Source organism: Telmatherina bonti (genome assembly GCF_933228915.1).
Source record: "Telmatherina bonti genome assembly, chromosome: 2".
In the NCBI taxonomy this organism is placed as follows: Eukaryota; Metazoa; Chordata; class Actinopteri; order Atheriniformes; family Telmatherinidae; genus Telmatherina; species Telmatherina bonti.
Genome location: NC_136620.1, coordinates 25,960,759 through 25,980,141, shown reverse-complemented (window position 1 = coordinate 25,980,141; position 19,383 = coordinate 25,960,759). Strand labels below are relative to the sequence as shown.

The 19,383-nt window shown below is 40.8% G+C and overlaps 3 protein-coding genes across 3 annotated transcripts in view; 1 reads left to right on the top strand and 2 right to left on the bottom strand.

The window, feature by feature from the left end:
- Positions 1-2,926: 2,926 nt before the first annotated feature.
- Positions 2,927-8,021, bottom strand: hal (histidine ammonia-lyase; the record flags this gene model as incomplete). The annotated part of the gene is made up of 20 exons (XM_079247955.1): positions 2,927-3,058; positions 3,169-3,238; positions 3,344-3,452; positions 3,858-3,992; positions 4,123-4,288; positions 4,372-4,437; positions 4,576-4,656; positions 4,730-4,788; positions 5,113-5,208; positions 5,324-5,471; positions 6,024-6,071; positions 6,238-6,377; positions 6,505-6,630; positions 6,731-6,768; positions 6,857-6,923; positions 7,024-7,096; positions 7,182-7,256; positions 7,331-7,358; positions 7,565-7,625; positions 7,775-8,021. 20 exons carry the CDS (start codon positions 8,019-8,021, stop codon positions 2,927-2,929), a joined length of 1,965 nt encoding a protein of 654 aa, XP_079104081.1.
- Positions 8,022-9,363: 1,342 nt separating this feature from the next.
- Positions 9,364-16,746, top strand: LOC306765950 (ETS domain-containing protein Elk-3-like). The gene is made up of 5 exons (XM_079253497.1): positions 9,364-9,621; positions 11,970-12,178; positions 12,555-13,340; positions 15,200-15,322; positions 16,088-16,746. Exons 2-5 carry the CDS (start codon positions 11,972-11,974, stop codon positions 16,184-16,186), a joined length of 1,215 nt encoding a protein of 404 aa, XP_079109623.1. The 5' UTR covers positions 9,364-9,621; positions 11,970-11,971; the 3' UTR covers positions 16,187-16,746.
- A 200-nt stretch (positions 16,747-16,946) lies between these two features.
- LOC306765909 (cyclin-dependent kinase 17-like) overlaps positions 16,947-19,383 on the bottom strand; it is a 31,616-nt gene continuing 29,179 nt past the window's right edge. The window contains exon 17 of the mRNA XM_079253447.1: positions 16,947-18,204. Within this exon, the coding sequence (XP_079109573.1) occupies positions 18,167-18,204 (38 nt within the window). The 3' untranslated portion in view covers positions 16,947-18,166. The remainder of the gene's footprint in view (positions 18,205-19,383) is intronic.

Below are 19,383 nucleotides of genomic sequence, written 5' to 3'. Positions count from 1 at the left end.
CAGCGTCACGAAAAAAAGCGACATGTAGTCTGCTAAATATTACGAGGTTGTTGGGTACACGGATATTTGTTGAAGATATGACGTTGTGTGAATATCGTTGTCTCGTGCATTTTAACCCCACGACGAAGCGGCATTCAGTCGGGAGACTGAGTTTCCGAATACCTGTTGAATATCAAACTTAAAAGTAACTTTAGCTACGTTAAGTTAGCTAGGCTAAGCTTGGCTATTCGGTAGCAGAAGAAAGATATGTCGCCGTTCCTTGTCTTTGTAATCAGCGTGACTCCAATCTTCTATCGCGTATACTTTCTTATAATAAAGATTGGCATCGTAATAACCCTGAAAGTCTTTTACTGCTATGGCCCACTCAACGTTGTCGGAGTCCCTTCGATAGCTCAGTTGGTAGAGCGGAGGACTGTAGTGGTGTAATGCTGATATCCTTAGGTCGCTGGTTCGAATCCGGCTCGAAGGAGACTGAGTCTTTTTTTCTATCCACAAATCAGTACAATGTGACACTTCACGTTTCATGATATATCTTTACTTCCACAACATTTGGGTAAACATAACGTAATAACGTATAGTGGTAATTAGCTTTTGATCATGGTATGTGTATGGTAATTTATTTGCGTTGCCATTTATTCGCATTTTATATTGCCTTAGCATGATATTTTTACATTATTTATCTTCTTATTAAATTATCAGCACTCAATCAGTCAAAATAGTGTTTATACTTAGTTAAACATTGTCTGCAATTATTATGGCCCAGTCTTCTTTTGTAGACCTGCAAAAGAAGCTTTTTATTTTTTTCTATTTAGTGCCTCATTGTGGGAGAGTAGCCTCCCAGTCTGTTGGATAAAACACAATAGAATAACCACTAGTGAAACATTTTAGTAATAATAAACGTAGCACAAAAAGTAAGGATTTTATGTTATTTTTTTTCCATTTGATATTATGGTGTTATACATCCCTCGAAAGCCTGATTATTCACCTTCACAAGAAGATTAAACTCCTAATGATAATGCTTCTGTGGAATAAGTAACAGTACAACGTGTGTATTTTCCCTCAACTACTGTCAAAATATCCAGCCATATTCTCTTGGTATTCACTCTTGTTTTCATCTTTACACTTTATTAAATTTTGTACCATGTCACGTCTCTCAGTATTATTGAAAAGATCTGTATGCAGTCACAACAGCTTGCCTCTTCCTCTTCATGCTGTGTGGGTCACCAGTCTATTTATGTTTTGCTGTATGATGATACCATTCCTCATCCAGGAATTGTTAATCATCAACCAGTGTTGTTGTGTTGGTTACTCCAGTACAAACAGTCCACTCAATCTGATACCACAAGTGATCAAAGGGGTTGAGGTCTGGACTCACAGCAGGCCAATCCATCTTCTCCTCTCCTCTATTCTGGAGGCATTCTGTGATTATACTAATACGGTGGATGGAGTTATTCCCCAGATTCAGGAAATATGGAATTATCACTAGCTCCGAAATCTCTTTACTGTATCTATCAATTAAGTGTTAATCAGGTGACACATCTGCGACTGACACCTCGCATGGCAGCACTTGAATCTCAAAACAAGTGAATGCCAAGAGGAGCATATTGCACAAAACGCTCAATAATACCGTTTTGGCACCTTTATCATTGTATTCAGCTCTGTTCAGACAGTGATAAATGTCATGATAATCACAGATCTGTGTGTGATCAGGTTGTTTAACTTTGATACGTCTTGTGTATGTACATACTCTTGACTATTAGAGGAATAGGCACAAAGACATGTTCATGTAAAAAATGAGAATAACAATACATCTTTAAAATAATTTATTTTATAAGGCTGGAAATTTACAGTCAATAGTCATTTAAGTTTTCAAATAATTACATTGGTAACACTTTACAATAATTGTACAAGTCAAACTTAAGTAATGCTTAACTCATGATGAACTAATGCATTAATTAATGAAGATTGTATCATGAATTCCTATTGCTCACGAACTACTGCTGACTTGGACTGACTATTAGGGTTCTTAAATCACTGTGCAGTCCATTTAACAAAGATATGACAGTTATATATAGAAATGTTTATATCAAATACATATCTGTTTTAGAAACAAAAAATAAATCTACAACCAACCTTTAATAATAGTCACTCAAAGCATGTCACACTTTTACATATTCAAGTTCACCCAAGTGAACTTCTTTTGTGTCTTGCTCTAAATGAAAGTGGAAAAAGCTGAAGCAGGGAATCAAATTATATGTTTCCATCCAAACTGGCAAATATGTCAATGTTTTGATAAATTAGCAGTGAATTAATGTTCATCAGTGGATGATCAAGTAGGGGTGAAGTCATCACATGAATCTACATTGAGATCATCATTAGTTCATGATGAGCAACAGGAATTCATGATAAAATATTTGTTAACAAATGCAAGAGTTCTTCATGAGTTACACATTGCTTAAGTATATGATTTCTACCATTACTGTAAATTGTTACGATTACATCTGAGTATCAAAAGCTGGAAATTTTTCTGCACACTGCACAGGGACTGTTGTATCTGCAAACTGGTTCTTTCTGGCAATAATTACGCCAGAAAAATGTTTTATAGCAATGCTGTTGCTACATTATTAAACAGCTGAGGTAGACACAGGGCACTAACAACTAAATTAGACACATTTTAAAGGGACAACAATGAAGAAACTACAACTGTTTTGTGCAGAGGTGTAAGGCCGAGTACTCACAAGCTCAACACTAAATTATTCCTTGAGATATATTGTCCAACTCTTTAAATCATCAAAAAATCTTCCAGAAATCATGTCAGCTTTATATACTCAAAGATTTGAATCGCTTTTCATTCAGTGAATAAGTTGTTATTGCAGACTGTAAACAAAGAAAAGCAGTTTTAAAAACACTTGCACTATGCATGTTTTCACTCATGACGAACACGCTTCCTTGGTGACGCTGGAGGCTCCAGTGAGAAGGCAGTGGGAGAATTGGGGCGGGACTCTGGGATGTACTCTGTCTGATATCTGTCAATATAAGGTCTGGCCATGTTCCACACCTGAGGAGACATTTCAGATAAATCTTTAAGGAATCATCCTTAAAAGTTGCTGTCCTGTGCATCTTGCAACAAACAATTTTTGCAGTTGTTTCAGAAGTTTAAGGACTTACCTTTTGATCAAGCAGGAGACGGTGAACCGCTTCAATGTCTGGAGACATGAATCTGTCTTTAATCCATGGTCTGTCAACAGCAGAAAGAGTGGACCCATGGATAAACATTAACTATCCTGTGCATCATTTCAGTGAACAGAAATGTGTGTACCTTGGCCAAATCTGTTTGACTTACTTGACAACGCTACGCACAAGGTCATAGACCTTCTCCAGCGGGGTGGTGGTACGAAGAGGACGGAGGAACTCAATACCCTGGCAGGCTGCTAGTAGTTCTATTGCAAGAACTGCTCACAGAAAAATGTTCAGGTAAGTTCAGTTCACTTTGGTAAGATGGATAATTCTATTGGGCTACTTCAGGCCTCCATAGTACCAATTATTCCAACCAAGAGCATCGGTTGCCACTACAATTAGTTATATTACATTAGTTACTTCATATTGTATACTCATATCTTTCTACCTGTCTATCTTTAATTCATGATCAATTTAAATTTGTTCTTGTCTTGGATATTTATGTTATTTGTAAAGAGTTTTGTGGGTATTTTAGATCAAAAACAGTATTTCACAGACGATTAAACAAACAGTAAATGAGTGTGATAGATTTTGACTAGTTGCATTTGTGGTCCACTGTCTCTGTGTAAGAAATGATCCAATTGTTTTAATGGCAAAGAACAAAAAAAAAAAAAAACTACCTTGCTCCACATGCTCTATGACCCTCAAGGCCTTCCTGGCAGCCCAGCCTCCCATAGACACATGGTCCTCTGTGGCGGCACTGGTGGACAAGGAGTCCACAGATGAAGGATGACACAAAGCTTTATTCTCTGAAACTGAACAAAGAACAGGACTTGAGATTAAAATAATTGTCTGTATAAAATTTGTTACTCACTGTTCTACCAAGAAAAAACTATTTCATGCCACATTTCTGACCAACAACACTATTCGCTTGCTTGTCCTAACCTAAAGCAGCCGCAGTGCAATGGGCAATCATAAAGCCTGAGTTGAGGCCTCCCTCATTGACGAGGAAGGCAGGCAGCTCACTCAGGGAGGGGTTACATAACCTCTCAATCCTCCTTTCGCTGATTGCGGCCAACTCATGGACAGCAATGGCCAAAAAGTCCAGAGCCTGTGAGAGATGGAATGAAAGAAAAGGTAAAAACAATAACATCTACAACAAAAACTCAAACTGGGTTTTTATCACTCACAAACCTTAGCTGGATATTCGCCATGGAAATTTCCACCTGAAATGGTCTCGCCTCTTTCTGCAAATACCATCTTGTGTAGGCGTTAAGGCAAAATAAACAATTTCCATTCAAATCAAATGCAACACCTTCAGTTCTATGTTCACGTAAATGTCAAGTTGAGATACACTCAGCACATTAATTTCCTTGTTTAAAAGACAGGGAAGGATACAGGGTTGTCAGTAGCACTGTTAATTTCTGTATTGATGATGTTCTGGACAAATTTTATGGTGTCGTTTGCAACTCCATGAACCTGTGTGAAGAGAGGGAATATCCTCAGAGAGATGTACAACACTCTACCTAAACTTGACCTGATTTAAGATTACCTGAGGACAGCACCGCATGGTGTAAGCATCCTGAACTCTGTCACAGAACCTGTGACTCTCTGGAAAAACCCACCAACATCACAGATATTAAATCTATTATTTGAGTGTACCATGCAGGTATGATATTAATCAGAGATATACTTTGTTCATCCTTATACTACATTATACTTTATTCATCATTTGATTCATCCTAACTATTTATGAACTCTGGCCAACCACACAGGAGTGTTGCTGTTCTGAAAGCAGCTCCTTAGTGAAAGAGTGACAAACAAAAATCTGTTTTTATTGTGTGTGCAATAGATCTGACGCTTGTCATAACAACTATGCAGGATAATTACATGATATCCTATTACTGGTTTTAGAAACTGGTTCAGTCCTCTGACCTGCAATCTGGGATGGATGGTGATCAGAGTCCAGCAGTGAGCGAAAGCGTAGGGCTACCTCTATCTGACCTGGATGGGGCCGCAGTGAATGGATGTCTGGAAACACACCAAAATTAAACCATGGTTGTATAACAGCCAGTATCTTGAAATTACTGGTAAATTAAGCCTTTTTTGTGCATATGGGTTTTCATCAATATGTACCGCTGCTCACCACTGTCAAAGGCCTTGGTGGTTCCCTTCAGCACCTCCAGGGTGAGAGCAGCAATAATATCTGCCTGGCGGGCAATAGCCTGGGCTCGCTCCACTGCCTCTGCCCCTAAAGAGGTAATCATCTGGGTTCCATTGATCAGAGCAAGACCCTATGAGGAAATACCATAAAAAGAAATGACTGTATTTTATTGTAAGCCATTCATTGGAGCATGGGTGATATGATGAAAAGTAGTTAAAAGTGTTAGTTTAAGAACTAGGCTGCAGGACAACACGGATGAACCTGAGTTGCTTTGCAAAATGAGGTTTGCAGAGTGTTTGATCAACATAATGCTACAGACCAAACTCCAAAATAGTTCAGTATAAGAGTTAATAAGTAATAAGAGTTTGCTTTGGGTTTGCTACAGTATTGAAATGGTTGTTATACTTCTTGCATACGTAATAACAAAATGAATGTACATTATTAGTGCTCTGCAAAGCATATATGCTACATCATAGCCCTTTTATACACTGTGCTCACGAATAGAAAAAATAAATAAATGAAAAGTAAAATAAGATTAAATGTTAAGAAAACGATCACTTCTCATGTTTTTATGTTAAGAAATTTTTATCTTGAAAATTACATGACTAAATGTTTTCATTTAACAATTTATTTTTTCAAGACAAATTGAACAATGTAGGACATGCTTGGTTTTAAATATTACCTCTTTAGGTTTTAATGATACTGGCTTCAGTCCATGGGCGTCCAGGACCTGGCCATGGATGAAAGGAGAAAGAACATGTAAAGGTAAGGGTCATCAAAAAGTAAACATGTTTTCCTATCTGACCTCACAACCTTTTACTCTTGCAGGCAAAAAGTGTATTTCCTGTGGAATTATGCAAGGTGTCTTATGACCATGAAAATATGACTGATCTTACATATTTTGCATCTGCCCATCCACTCTTTGGAGACCACATTTTACCCTCTCCCATCAGACCCAGGGCCAGGTGTGAGAGGGGTGCCAGATCTCCACTTGCACCAACTGTCCCTTTCTCTGGGACGAAGGAGAGACAGGAAGCTGCAGAGGTAAAACAAGTCAGAGACAAAGATTATTCCTGGCAGCCAGCAGCCCCATTTGAAGTTGTTTGTTGATGAAAGCCATTATCCCACATAAGCTGAAGGTGAGGTGTATAGCTGAAGCTTACCATTGAAAGCCTGGATCATGGCATGAAGGGTTTCCAAAGAAATTCCACTGTGGCCTTTAGCAAGAACATTGATCCTCAGAGCGAGCAGCATGCGGGTCCTCTCTGGGCTCAGCGGGTTTCCAACCCCTACACATCACAGCAGAACTCTGAAGCATCATATTCAGGTCCAAATATAAAAGTAACTGAGCACCCCAAAATGTAAATAATAAGTCAAAGATTTTATCACCTGCTGAATGTGACCGCACCAAGTTTTCCTGGAGCTCTCTGTGGAACAAAACATGTGGCCTTTGGTCAGCAAATAGACCTCATTTGCCATCAGTTTGCAAATATCAAGAGTAAAATATTGCCCTACTTGAGCTTGCTGACAGGAATCACAGTTCGAGCAAATTTGCCAAAACCTGTCGTGATGCCATAAACAACTGAAGGAGCAGGAGAGACAAGGGAGTGAGAAAATTGGATCATTCATTTGTGAAATGCTGAATATTTAATATTTACTAAATATTTAAATCTATCTTCAACCTTTGTTTTCTTTAACAATGGTGTCCAAAAGTTCTCGCGATTGGACAACTTTTTTCTCTGCCTCTGGAGTTAGCTAAAAATATTAGTAAAGGGAAGGATTACACGAAGTCAAAGATTACCTTAGACAAGGAACAACAGGAAACACAGTCGATCATTACCTTTATCTTGTACAATCCTCTGCCCAAGTTGACCAGATCGGTTGATGTCAGGCTGTTGCCATCCAAGCAAATGTACTGCACAGGGAGTCGCATGTCACACAGAAGAGGCTGACAGAACATGTTTTAATTTGAATAGAAAGGGCACTTACTTGTCCAGGTTCTTTGTATGCTGCCGTACTGTTTATACAATTCAGTAAAGATAACTTTAAACAAAATGTGTTTTTTAGTACAGACATTTCCAGATCAAGTTTCTCATAATATCCTGTGCATGTTTCATGTTTAAAATATAAGTTTGCAGGAGACCTTTTTTCCCCGCCACAGTACTCAGTACTTAATGTATATGTAAATATATATGGGAAAGAAAACAACAGGTTTAAGGATACATGTTAGTAACTCCAGGCTCACATGGGATGAAATCAGGACACATGGTATCTCCGTCGATAGCTAAAAGCAAAGAAGAAATAAAAAACAATAAAATGAAGCTCACCGCCATATGGTGCACATGTCCGATGCGCAATTACGCACAGGGTAAGCACATCAAAAACATTTTCATTGCCCGCTTAATGTGTTGTATTCACGCACACATTTATTACCAAGTTCGACAAAGTCATTATCCTCTAGTACATCGTCAATGGTGTCATCCAAGTCCAGCAAGCCCAAACCCTGACACCTGCGCACCACGAACTGCGTCTCCTTCACAGAGGTAATGCCGCCGTTGTCTGGTTTGCTCTTCATATAACGTTTTAGTGCTTCTTGTCCAAGCCACTGGATTGTGTTGGTGGTGTCCCGGCATGGCACTGCCAGCCACTCATCTCGGATGTGGACAGTAAAACGAGGCATTGCGCGTCAGCTGGACTCGGGCGCACTGAGCACTGCGCGCCGCTCTCCATGGTACTACCTTATGCCGCGCGCAATTCGGCCACCAATCAGACGCAACGTGTGGGGAGGCACGCCTCACTGGAGGTGCTCCACTCGGGACCAGTGACCTCAACATGTCGTTCACACAGATGTGTGCACACATTGGCACAGTTTACAAAGCTATATCCACAAAGCTAGCCAACTTCATATGCATATGTTGTGCTGTGTTGTAAAGTAACAATGAAAGTTCTCATTGAGTGCGTTCAAATTTTAGATTAAGTTAACATGAACCAGTTCAGTTCTTCCAAAAAGTTCCCAATCCCAAACAATGTTGGTTGCAGCTTCAACCATGATGCATCAGGTGCTAGAAGACAGATATTGACTGATCATAAATCAATATCCTTTTTTAGCACCTGAAATGTTGCTATTTACAGCTTAGGTGCATAAATCACCCAAGCTGCAAATGTCAACATTTAAAAAATACTAATAGCTGCAGTGTAATCAGTTTAATCGTGTTTTCTGTGTTTCCTATAGACGAACGCAAATACGCAATACACAAATGCATAGTGTACACAACACACACACACACACACACACACACACACACGCACACACAAATCAGATGGAATCGCTAAAGTAGGCTACTTGTTTATTCTGGCTGCATATTTAGTTGAGAATAGCTTTTCTTTTTTTTATTCATTTCTTTTTAAGAACACATGAATGGTAATTGAAGTTAAATGCAAAAGACAAGGTTTCTATTAAGTGGTCAGGGGAGCGTGTTAATAACCTTCGACGTTTCTTGACGTCCACTTTTAACAGCATTTAAGCACTTTTCCCTTTCAGAAAGATATTTTTGCTTCAAACATCAGCAATGAATCTGGATGGATAGTTCTTTGTGTGGGTTTTTTGAGTGAAATCACACAGCGACTCTAAACTCACCCTAATTCTTAGGTTTCAGGTCCCTGTAGGTGTTTAAACCCCAATTCAGTTCCTCTTGTGGACTTTTGAGATATCCCATCATCCTCATCTTTTACTATTTTTAAAAAGACCAACGTTAAACAGAAGGGGAAACTCCTGATATTAGTTATTTAGTTTCTATCATCCATAAAATGTCTATTTATTCTGATAAGCAGGAGTATGGACTGTATCATTAGTGGAAATGAAGCCACATTAGTTTGTTTGTAGTTTCGGAGTCCGGACTAACGAGGCGTGCCTGAAAGCACCACATGGCCACCGGACTGATGATGTCAGTTTACGGGCTGTAGGAGTTTCTGTCTCACCATGTGTGCCGACAGAGAGTAGGCCTGCTGCTGGCCGTCATCGGGCAGGCGGAGGAGAAGAGGAGGGGAGGAAAAGTGTGTTTACACAGACGGCAAACTGCCTGGGGAATCGTAGGGGAGAGGAAGTCAGCCGGCTCTGTGTCTGCCTGCTCCAACTTCCTGCTCAGAAAAAGAAAAAGCCCAGGATCCTATTTCAGTCCAGCACAACTGTGCAGACCAGAAGTAAGCATGGAAAAACAAGGAATCACACAAGCTTCACCGTAAAGTTTCACGGAGGAAAAAGACAGAGTCGGAGATCGCAGGTAAAGTCAAATAAAGTGGCAACTCTCCACGAACGAGGCATTGTTGGCTCATTGGCGATTTGTGGAGAGTGATCCAATTCAAAGATAGCTGTAATAGTCGTTGTTGTTACATTTTTTATGAAGTATTGAGATTGCAAGCTGCTGCTTCCTGTTTTAGCTCCTCGGAAAAGAGGTCGTTTTTTAAAGTTGTGATCGAGAACGATACGGATTTGAGTCGTTCACACTGTGCGGTCTTCCGGTCCGAGCAACATCTTGAAAATGAGTCAGTGGGGCAGAAAGATCCAGACAGAATAGTTACGGCAACTTTAATGTTTAAATGAAAGAAGTGGGGCAAATGAAATGGCTGTAAAACAAACAAAAACAAGTCATCCCCTAAGTCCGTGCCTGCTATTTAGCGATGCGTTTCTTGCGGGAGTCTGTTATATTTTCCACCGCCAGAGAACAGGAAGAGAGCAGATTCAGTCATGGCTAAGTAATGTCTGCATACACCGTCTAATCTCATTAGGAGTTTCCGTTCAGCCAACACACTGGATGGCTTTGTGCATCCAGCGACCGAGCATCCAGCAGGGATCCTCATTTTCGACCCAAACTGCCACGATGTTGTTGAGATATTCCTAGAAAGAGCAGCATCACGTCTGCGGCCCTCGGAGCGCCTTCAGTTACCCAAGTGTTATAATGTGGGATTTTATCTCTGTGGGATAAACCTCGTTGTGCTTCCAGCGCATCAGTTTTCAGACAATCGTCTTGTTGTAGGCTACTACCACATCTGCTAAAGAATCCAGGTCGGTTGAGGTCTGCAGGATGCATGTTTGATCTGCAGTCGCCGCTGGATGCTTTCACCCTCAATTATGCAGCAACTCGCAAAGATGAATGTTTTAAGCCAGCTTCGTGGTCCTTTTGGCAAGCTTTATTTTTTGCTTTGTTAAAAAGCCAAAGTGAAGTATGGGTTCAGAGCGGGTTAAAGGGTGGAGCTGTGCTGAGGGGACAATGATCTGATCTTTTGACCTTTTCCCACTGGGATTTTTGTGGGAAGTGTGGCCGGATCGGGGAAACGCTCCCCTGCTGTGGGATCCCCTCTCCTCACCATTTGTCCTTGGAAATAGAATAGAAGGAAGTCCTGACTTTGACAGGTTTGTAGTTTCACATGGCAGATAAAAAATAAAAAAAAACTCTGGGGATGGCTTGTGTCGGAAACCGGGTTCAGGTCTCTGAACAGAGTGGTTGAAAAGCTGCTATCAGTGATTGTTCTGATGTTAGTCATTTGTTGTTCTTCAGATAGGAAAAAAAAAGATCACAAGATGAGACCGCTGTCCACCTGTCCATCAATATTATGGCTTTTACAGCTTAATTAGAAGTAAACTGCCTTTAGAAATTTGACTTGACAGTTTACTGACTTGCTGTTATAACACATTATTGTTACCATGAAAATATCAGGCCTCTGTAATTATTAGAGTATGTATTAATGTAACGGCGCTCTACCAGTTTGAGTGTCTAAAAACTTAAGGTGATGACTGCAGCTTGCCAAATTCAAAACCAGAAACAATACACCTGGGATAGGCCAATATGATACAGTAGTCATACAAATGGGGACAGAGAGCCCCCCCTTCCCCCCTCTTCCAAGGAGGCAGACATGAGCTTGAAGGCTGCACATTCCTCTATTAAAGGAATAACCCACCCTGGGCCCGTCATACTTCCTGTGGAGAGAGGGCCAGGTTGAACCACAGCATATTTCTGGCTTGAGCTGTTGTTCCTCCTTATATTTTTTTCTCTCCTGCTGCTTCTGCTACATTACACTATACTCCTTTACACACACTGTTCTATTCATGACCAGTCTACTCTTCCTCACACCACATGTTACTGCTCAAACAGGCCGTTCCCTCTTCAGCCAATAACCTAATTTTGTGTGCATGCAGTAAAACATGCTGAGAAGAATAAAATGTGGGGAAAAGTATTTTAAACAACATTTTTTTCTCTCTTTTTTTTTTTGTTTTAATCAGCCTCCTGAAATTCTTTACATTTATTTAACTCAGAACTTTATTAAGCACAGGAATATAAAAGAGCTGCTTGGCTTGTTTCCCTCAGAGGTTCGATTTGTGTGCTTCTTCTGTCACTGTGACATCTGGCAGATATTACATATGCAGGTAATTTTGCTGCCTTTTCAGTGTCGGCTGACATTTCAGAAAGCTGATGCTCACATTTTTGTCCTGCTGTTGGAAAAAGGGAATTAAAAAAAAAAAAGACACTGGAGAAAGGTCTCATTTGTCATTAAAATAACCCACTAAGGTTTCCCTCACAAATTTAAGTCAATACTTCCCACTAATCTAGTTCATTTGGATGCATTGCTACAGGTATGGACAGTGCCATCACCCTGTGGCAGTTCCTGCTGCAGCTGCTACTCGACCAGAGTCACAAACACCTGATTCGATGGACGTCCGCAGACGGAGAGTTTAAGCTCCTGAAGTCGGAGGAAGTGGCGAAGCTGTGGGGGCTGCGCAAGAACAAGACCAACATGAACTACGACAAGCTGAGCAGAGCCCTGCGCTACTACTACGACAAGGTGAATTCAAGCGGACCAAACACGTCACTGCAGCTTTAGTCACCGACTGGACCTACAAGATTATGTGAAAAGTAGTATCATGACAAAAATCTTTGTCCTTCTCTTTTAACCCACGATCTCCTGTGATAGAAACTTCCACTTCCTCTTTCTCCTCTGACACAAAGCAGAGGTTTATCTGTGACGTAGAGCTCTACAACACACACACACACACACACACACACACACACACACACACACACACACACACACACACACATACATACATATGACTTTCAGTGCGACAGTCAGCTTTTCCAACGCTGAAATTTGGTCAGAAATTGCATTTTATTTGTATATCAATAGTAGTTTATCATTGTTGACTTTGTTTGTTTTACAGAACATCATAAAGAAGGTGATTGGCCAGAAGTTTGTCTATAAGTTTGTGTCCTTCCCTGAGATCCTTAAAATGGACCCACAAGTGGTGGAGATGGGCCTGGCCTCTGGAAGGTTCTCCCTCCAAGAAGGAGAGGTTCATGAGCTGGAAGTAGAAGAGGAGGAAGACGAGGAGGGTGAGGAGGAGACCCAGAGGAGGACCTTGGCATCATTAGGGACGCAGCGATGTCGAAGTGATTACCTCCATTCGGGTCTCTACTCCTCGTTCAGTATCAGCTCCCTGCAGAACCAACCTGAGCTCCTCCGTGCTCTGCGTGAGCGCCAGGAAGAGCCGCGCTCTGTCATCCGCTTCGGCGCCAACACAGAGAGGAGCTCCCCTCCTTCTGCCAAGTCTGAGTCCTACGTCTCCCACAGGCCATCCAAACTCCCCTCTCATTCTCACTCTCCCTCTTCTCCTCACACCCAGCCCGGGCAAAGCTGGAGCCCAGCTACCCAGGAGGAGGATGAGGAGGACTCTGACCAAGGTGCTCAGCCCCTCAATCTCTCCTCCGGGCACAGGGAGCGAGCCCTGCAGCCTCCTGAAAAGAGGAGTAGCAGCAGTGGTAGAAGTAATTCCTCTAACAGTAGTGGTCACCAAGGAGATGGACTCCCATCTAAAAGCAAAAAGCCCAAAGCTTTGGAGATCTCCACCCCATCCATGCTTCTGGCAGGGAGCGACATTGGCTCCATCGCTCTCAACAGCCCAGCGCTGCCCTCTGGCTCCCTCACTCCTGCTTTCTTCACTGCACAGGTGAGACATTTTCTCCACATATATACAACTATATCACAATGCTCTCTGTGGAGCACGATGAAGGCAATAATGAACACATTTCCTTCCTTCTTTCTAGACATGAGTCAGATGGTTTAGAGCTTTGGAAACTGTTGACTCATTCACATATTCTCTCAAGGTGCTTTCCAGCCTTAGAAATGACAGTCAGCCGCACCATTAAAACTACTGACAGTCTGACCAAGTAACAGTGATCATCTTATAATGTTAGAGCATTCTACTACAGAAACAGGCCCCCTCACATTATTGCAGGCCATGGATGTCCCCAGATGTCCTGTGTTCATGCATCTACAAGCCAGAGTTGATTTAGTAGAGCAAGATGGGACCTACACTGGATTAAGCCGTTGGTTTGATAATGTAGCTGCTGTTCAACAATAGGTGTGTGCAAGGTGAAGCATTTGAAGGTTTCTGTGAAGCTTACTTAATCACTATCTTGTCACAACATGTTTCCACAACCACTCCTATTTCCTTTCTGAATAATTGAAGACAAACTGGATCCTGTCACTCTCTAGCAGCCACAACAGAGCGCACTGACAATTAGTCTCATATCGGAGAAAGTTATTCTGTGATATTATCAAAGTCCATCCTCCTTTAACCCGAGCCTGGTTTGCCATGAAGGAGATTATGCGATCTATCCCAGAGCATGATGTCAGAGTCCCCAAAGCTCCCGCAGAGCACCAGTAGACATCTAAACCAGCTTGGCATGTGCTGTGGAAACACTACTGCTATATTTATTTAGTCGTTACATGAGCCAACAATTCCTCACGGAAGAAAGAGGGAGAAGATATATTTTTAAAAAAAGGGTAATCTGATATGATTTTATATTCAGTGATGAAGAGCCTTTATAGAAAGGCTGAAAGTACATAATTGTTTTATTAAGTTTCTGTTTGGTTTTGGTTCAGAATGAAATGTTTGAACTATTTTTATCATAACTATTGTGCCTCAAATAATAGCTCTTCTATCAATACATCGATATTCAAATGAAATTTTAGACAAGACAGTGACCACTTCAGTAAAATGTGCTTAGATGTTCATGCCCTGACATGTAGTGTCAAAATAAACCCTTCAGTTCAATCTTTGGAGAATTCTCTGCATCAAATTCGAGACAAATCCATTTGTGCTGGAGCATTTTGAGCTCATGGCAAATATCAAAACAAAATTAATTATCAATGATCTGTTTTAGTAAATTATGTGTTTGCGTTGAAGTTGTAGCAGAAAAAGCCACATCAGCTTGTGGTTTATCTACACGTTGAGAAAGGCATTAATAGTTCTCTCACACCGTTTATGAGTGCGAGAAAATGAGATCAGAGGGAAACAAGCGATTTACAGAAATCTTCTGCAGGTCTAGCATATGCGAGGGGGAAGAGGCCCTAAGTGATGCCATATGCTCCAATAATTCCATTAATAATGGGAGCAGGGTTGGGTCCCTCCACAGCAGCACTGGCTCACGTCTCTGAGGTGACACAGGGGAAAGTAAGGGGGAGGGGAAGAGAAGAAGAAATTGATTTCATATGTTTTCTCTCTTGCTGCTTGAAGACCACTGCCTACCTCTGCCTTGCTTACTCTCAAGCCCCCCACCCCCTCTCATCACCCCTGTATTCTTGGGGGGGGGGGGGGACGGGGACCACAGACTTCCTTCCTGCTCCGTCAGTTTGTTTTTCCAAATGCCAATGCGCATCCATTTACCATTTCAGCATGTTTCACATTACCAAAGCCCCCAAAGCAATGTTGTCCAACTACATTTATCTTTCAGAAAATGTTATCCTCGCTCATTTCTCTTATTTATATATTCAGTCCTCCATCTTTGGTCATTCCCCTTACAGACTCCTTCGGGTTTGCTGCTGGCTCACAGTCCACTGTTGTCAGGCATCCACTTTTGGAGCAGTCTGAGCCCCGTTGCCCCTCTCAGCCCCGCCCGGCTGCAGGGGCACAGCTCTCTCTTCCAGGTAAGACATGCACGCAGATGTAAGATATATCGGACAAAACCAAACGGAAGTGAACACAAGCTGCATTCAGAGGATGATTGTTTTCTGGATGTAGTCTAAAGCAGAGGAAGTTGTTATGCTGCACAAGTAAAATTAGATTGACTGTTAAATCCTCCTCCTTCCTGACTGTAAGAAAGTCAGACTTTTAAAGATAAAGGAAGAAGATTTTCAAACATTAACATTAACCACATTTGCAACAATAACTTTTCCTGTCCTAAGCATCAGCTTCAGTTAAAACGGCACATTTGCTTCAGATCCAGCAGGCTTTGTTGTCAAGCAGGTATTTACATAATGTTTTTATTATTTGCAAAGCAGCAGACGCCAACAGTTGTGAAACTAGTTGAGACTTTTGTAAGCAAGTCCTGCAGAGGTGTCCTGTTTCAGTGCTTGTGTGCGAGAGAGGAAATCCTGTGAATACTTCCTGTTTGAGCCCAGGGGAGTCAGTCTGAACAGGGTGGACTGGTTTGAGAGCTGCTCCTCATTTATGAAAAACACACGACACTACCTCCACAGGCGTGCACACGCACTGTACCAGATTATTTGTGCACAAATGCTCCTGCTTTGTGGAGTTAGGAGGGGATAGAGACGAGAAGGAAGAGACACAATGAATTGAATTAAGAAAAAAAAACAAAAAAAAACAGGAAACCAGGGCAGTGACAATGCTGCAGTTCCTCGCCAGAAAGCAGTCACCCTGCTAACTCTCGGTCCCTCTGTCTTCCTTAACAGTTCCCCAGCCTAATCAGCGGACACATGCCGGTCCCTCTGCCAAACCTGGAAGGAACACCCTCCTCTCTGCTTCTGTCCCCTACCACCCACAAATCCTGATCCAGTCTGTGAACGTCCCATAATCATCATCATCATCTCAGCCATCATCAGCCGCCTTCATCTTGTCAAACTCTCCTTCAGGAAAAACCTGACCTCACCTTTTTTGCACTTGAGCTGCTTCAGATTTTGGTTGAAAGCACTTGGTAAAAGCCATACATCACAATGTCTGAGAGACATCCGTGGTAAAATTCAGCACATTTCCACGTGGCCCAGTCATTCATGGACGGCTTCAACATGATGCTAGCGGTAACAGGCTAGTCAGCCACTCATTCTGTGCAGAGCTTTGTTTTAATCTCGTTTGAAAAAAAAAAGAAAAAAAAGAAAAACAAACAAAAAAAACTTTTTCTTTAAATATTAATCACAATGTGAAACATGCCGCTTCACATATGTGGTATTGTATGTCTTGTATGCACTATGCTTCTCAGATAGTACCGGCTGTGCCTTTGTCTTTTTCATTTCTTTTGTTTTTGTTTTTTTTATTGCTTCCTTTCGAAATCTTTTAATGAAGACGAGATTTTAAATCAATTAAAACCTTTGTAACTTGTTTTTTTTATACTGGACTCGGCATACAGTATGTATTCTGTATATTTTTTGTATTGTGAAGAATGTCTTATTTTCAATAAACAAAGCATTGAATGCTTGAAGAGTATTTACACAATTCTTCTAAATTAAACAATTATAGCTGTGAAGGAAAAAAATGTATACAATATTTCAATAGTTTAACTTTAGATTTAATTTTCTTTGAAAAAAAAAACTCAAATATGGTAGGGGGCATCTGCAACAAATTCCCACACAAACAACAGTTATTCACAAATAAAGTTAAAGAATATAATACAAAACTTCTCTTATAACACTGTTAAACAGACTGCAACTCAGACTCACTAAGGGCAGGACTAGAGCTAGTTTCTTCTGAACTTCTGGAGTTTTGGTGGCTGTGCGCTTCATCACACAGCACAGCAGGCATGCAACACAATGATGGAGACGGGAATGACAAACAGGAGAACCATCTGTAAAGCCCAAAGTGTGAAATGTGGAATCCAACACTTAGCATCTCTTTATAATAGAAACATGTCAGATTAGGGTGGGAAAAAGAAAAAAAACATCTGACAAGGAGGTTGTTGACTTATTAAAAATTAATCATTTCTTCCTGTAATGCCCTTGTTAATAATTTTGTTGCCTTTTTCCCTGCATTTGTTCATTGGTCATAACTGAGACCACAGCATCCTGGAATGATATGCCAGCATCTGAAATGAACAAGATATCAGTTTTTCCTTTTCTTTTTTTTTTGCATAAAGATGAAACACACCGCTTCTGTATTAGCCTCAAGTCTGGATAAAAGCAATCATTTATTACATCAAAGCTGGCTTTTTAAAAAAAAAAGAAAAAGAAAAGAAAACTTTCAGTGAATGGTCACAAATGATTTGTGCAGCTGAGCGCAACACTGTGGCAACAAAGTCAGAACATCGAACCCCACTGAGCTGCTACAGGAACATCCCTCAGTATGTGAGCATCACACACCCACGCACATGCAGGAGTTTAGAAGTGGAGTTGTATGTATGACAAAGCACCCCCTCTGACATTTAACAAAAAAATATCTAAAAAACAGACCACCACTTAAAATAAAAAAAAACAACAAAAAAGTTAAAAATCTATACACATTGCATGTATTCATTAAAGTGACTGAGCCTGTTAGAATTCTAGACAGTAGTTGAATTTAGCAGCAATTTATCTTCTCAATAAATATAGATGTACAGTATATAAATGTCTCTTATGTGAACCAGGTTTAGACCAAACCTGGGATGGGTGGGGGTTGTACTGCAGACAAGTTTCCCCGGTATGTAGGGGTGGCGCGGAGTGATGATCATGATGTTCAACGCCAACTTCCACCTCTGGTTACTGCTCTGTCTTTAAGACAGTACAGCTGAGAGGTCTTTCCCAGGAAACAAAACCAAAAGAAAAGTCCAGTCGAGTCCCAAACTTTTAAAACAGCATGCTTTGTCTTCTGTTCTTCCCATTGCCTGACAGGGGAAACATAAAAAAAAAAAAAAAAGTATTTAAACCATTTTGTTGTTGTTTTCAGTAGTTTTCCTCAATGACAAGAAGATAATCAGGCTCTAAGTTTGGAACTACAGATTCCATAAAATGGGAGTAAACAGAAACACAACCACATTACTGAAAGAGAAGTTACAGTCTGTCGCATTTTATTTAATATTTCTTCCCATGTTTACAGTAGACGACACCTTTTATTTTTTACAGCGGTATGTCATAAAACACATGATCCACTTTTCTAAAGAGCCATGCTGTTATATCTGCAGAATGTGGTTTGACGCCGTCTCGCCTACAAAGATATGATCTGATGGCAGGATACACTCCTCAAAAACTCAAAAAGTATTTTCTTCCAACATTAAAAGTACTTTCGCTGATGTTATGTGCAGTAAACACACTCGTACATTTACAGATGTTTGTTTTTCAACTGTTTGATCCTCTTGTCTTGACATGATGGCCATAAGTTTAAAACTTTGATTCATCAGATCACCGGACACATTATCATTTTATACTTGTCCATCTTAAATTAGCTCACGGACAGAAAGCAGAAGTATTCCTGGTTCTGGTTTACCTTTATTTTTCTTCTTTGTTCACTCTTGTTCCCTACAGACTACAAAACATCTTCTAATGCAGTCACCTGTGCCAATTATCATCATTATAAATAAATCAGTAATCCATTTCCTATCGTGCTAATTCCAGTTCAGGGGAGCCACACCAAATCCGGACAATTTCAAGCAAGAGGCAGGTAAACCCTGGGTCCCTTCACTGGGCCAACTAAGAAGGACAGACGACTATTCATGCTCACTTTCACTCATACAGTGTGCCCAGCTAACCAAGGGGTGTCCAAAGCCATCCCTGGAGGGCCACTGTCCTGCAGGATTTTGATATATTCTGCTTCAACACACTGAACTCTAATGTATCCAACAGCCTATGAAGTTCTGCACAATGGCTCAATAATGTTAGAACAGATATGCAGGAAAAACCTGCAGGATTTTTAGCACTCAAGTACTGGAGCTGGACACCTGTGAGTTAACCCAACATGTAAGTCTTTTCTATTAAATATACAAATTTTAATTTTTACATATTTTACAACAGTGCGGACTGAAAAAAGCAGGAACAGAATTATTGCTGTTGAACACTAAATCCATAAT

What these genes read in the sequence shown, in the direction of transcription:
- LOC306765950 (XM_079253497.1), top strand. Translation starts at nt 11,972, where the DNA reads ATGGACAGTGCCATCACCCTGTGGCAGTTCCTGCTGCAGCTGCTACTC. An exon ending in CTGCTTTCTTCACTGCACAG is followed by an intron (nt 13,341 to 15,199) that starts GTGAGACATTTT and finishes TTCCCCTTACAG; the next exon opens with ACTCCTTCGGGTTTGCTGCT. An exon ending in GGCACAGCTCTCTCTTCCAG is followed by an intron (nt 15,323 to 16,087) that starts GTAAGACATGCA and finishes CTTCCTTAACAG; the next exon opens with TTCCCCAGCCTAATCAGCGG.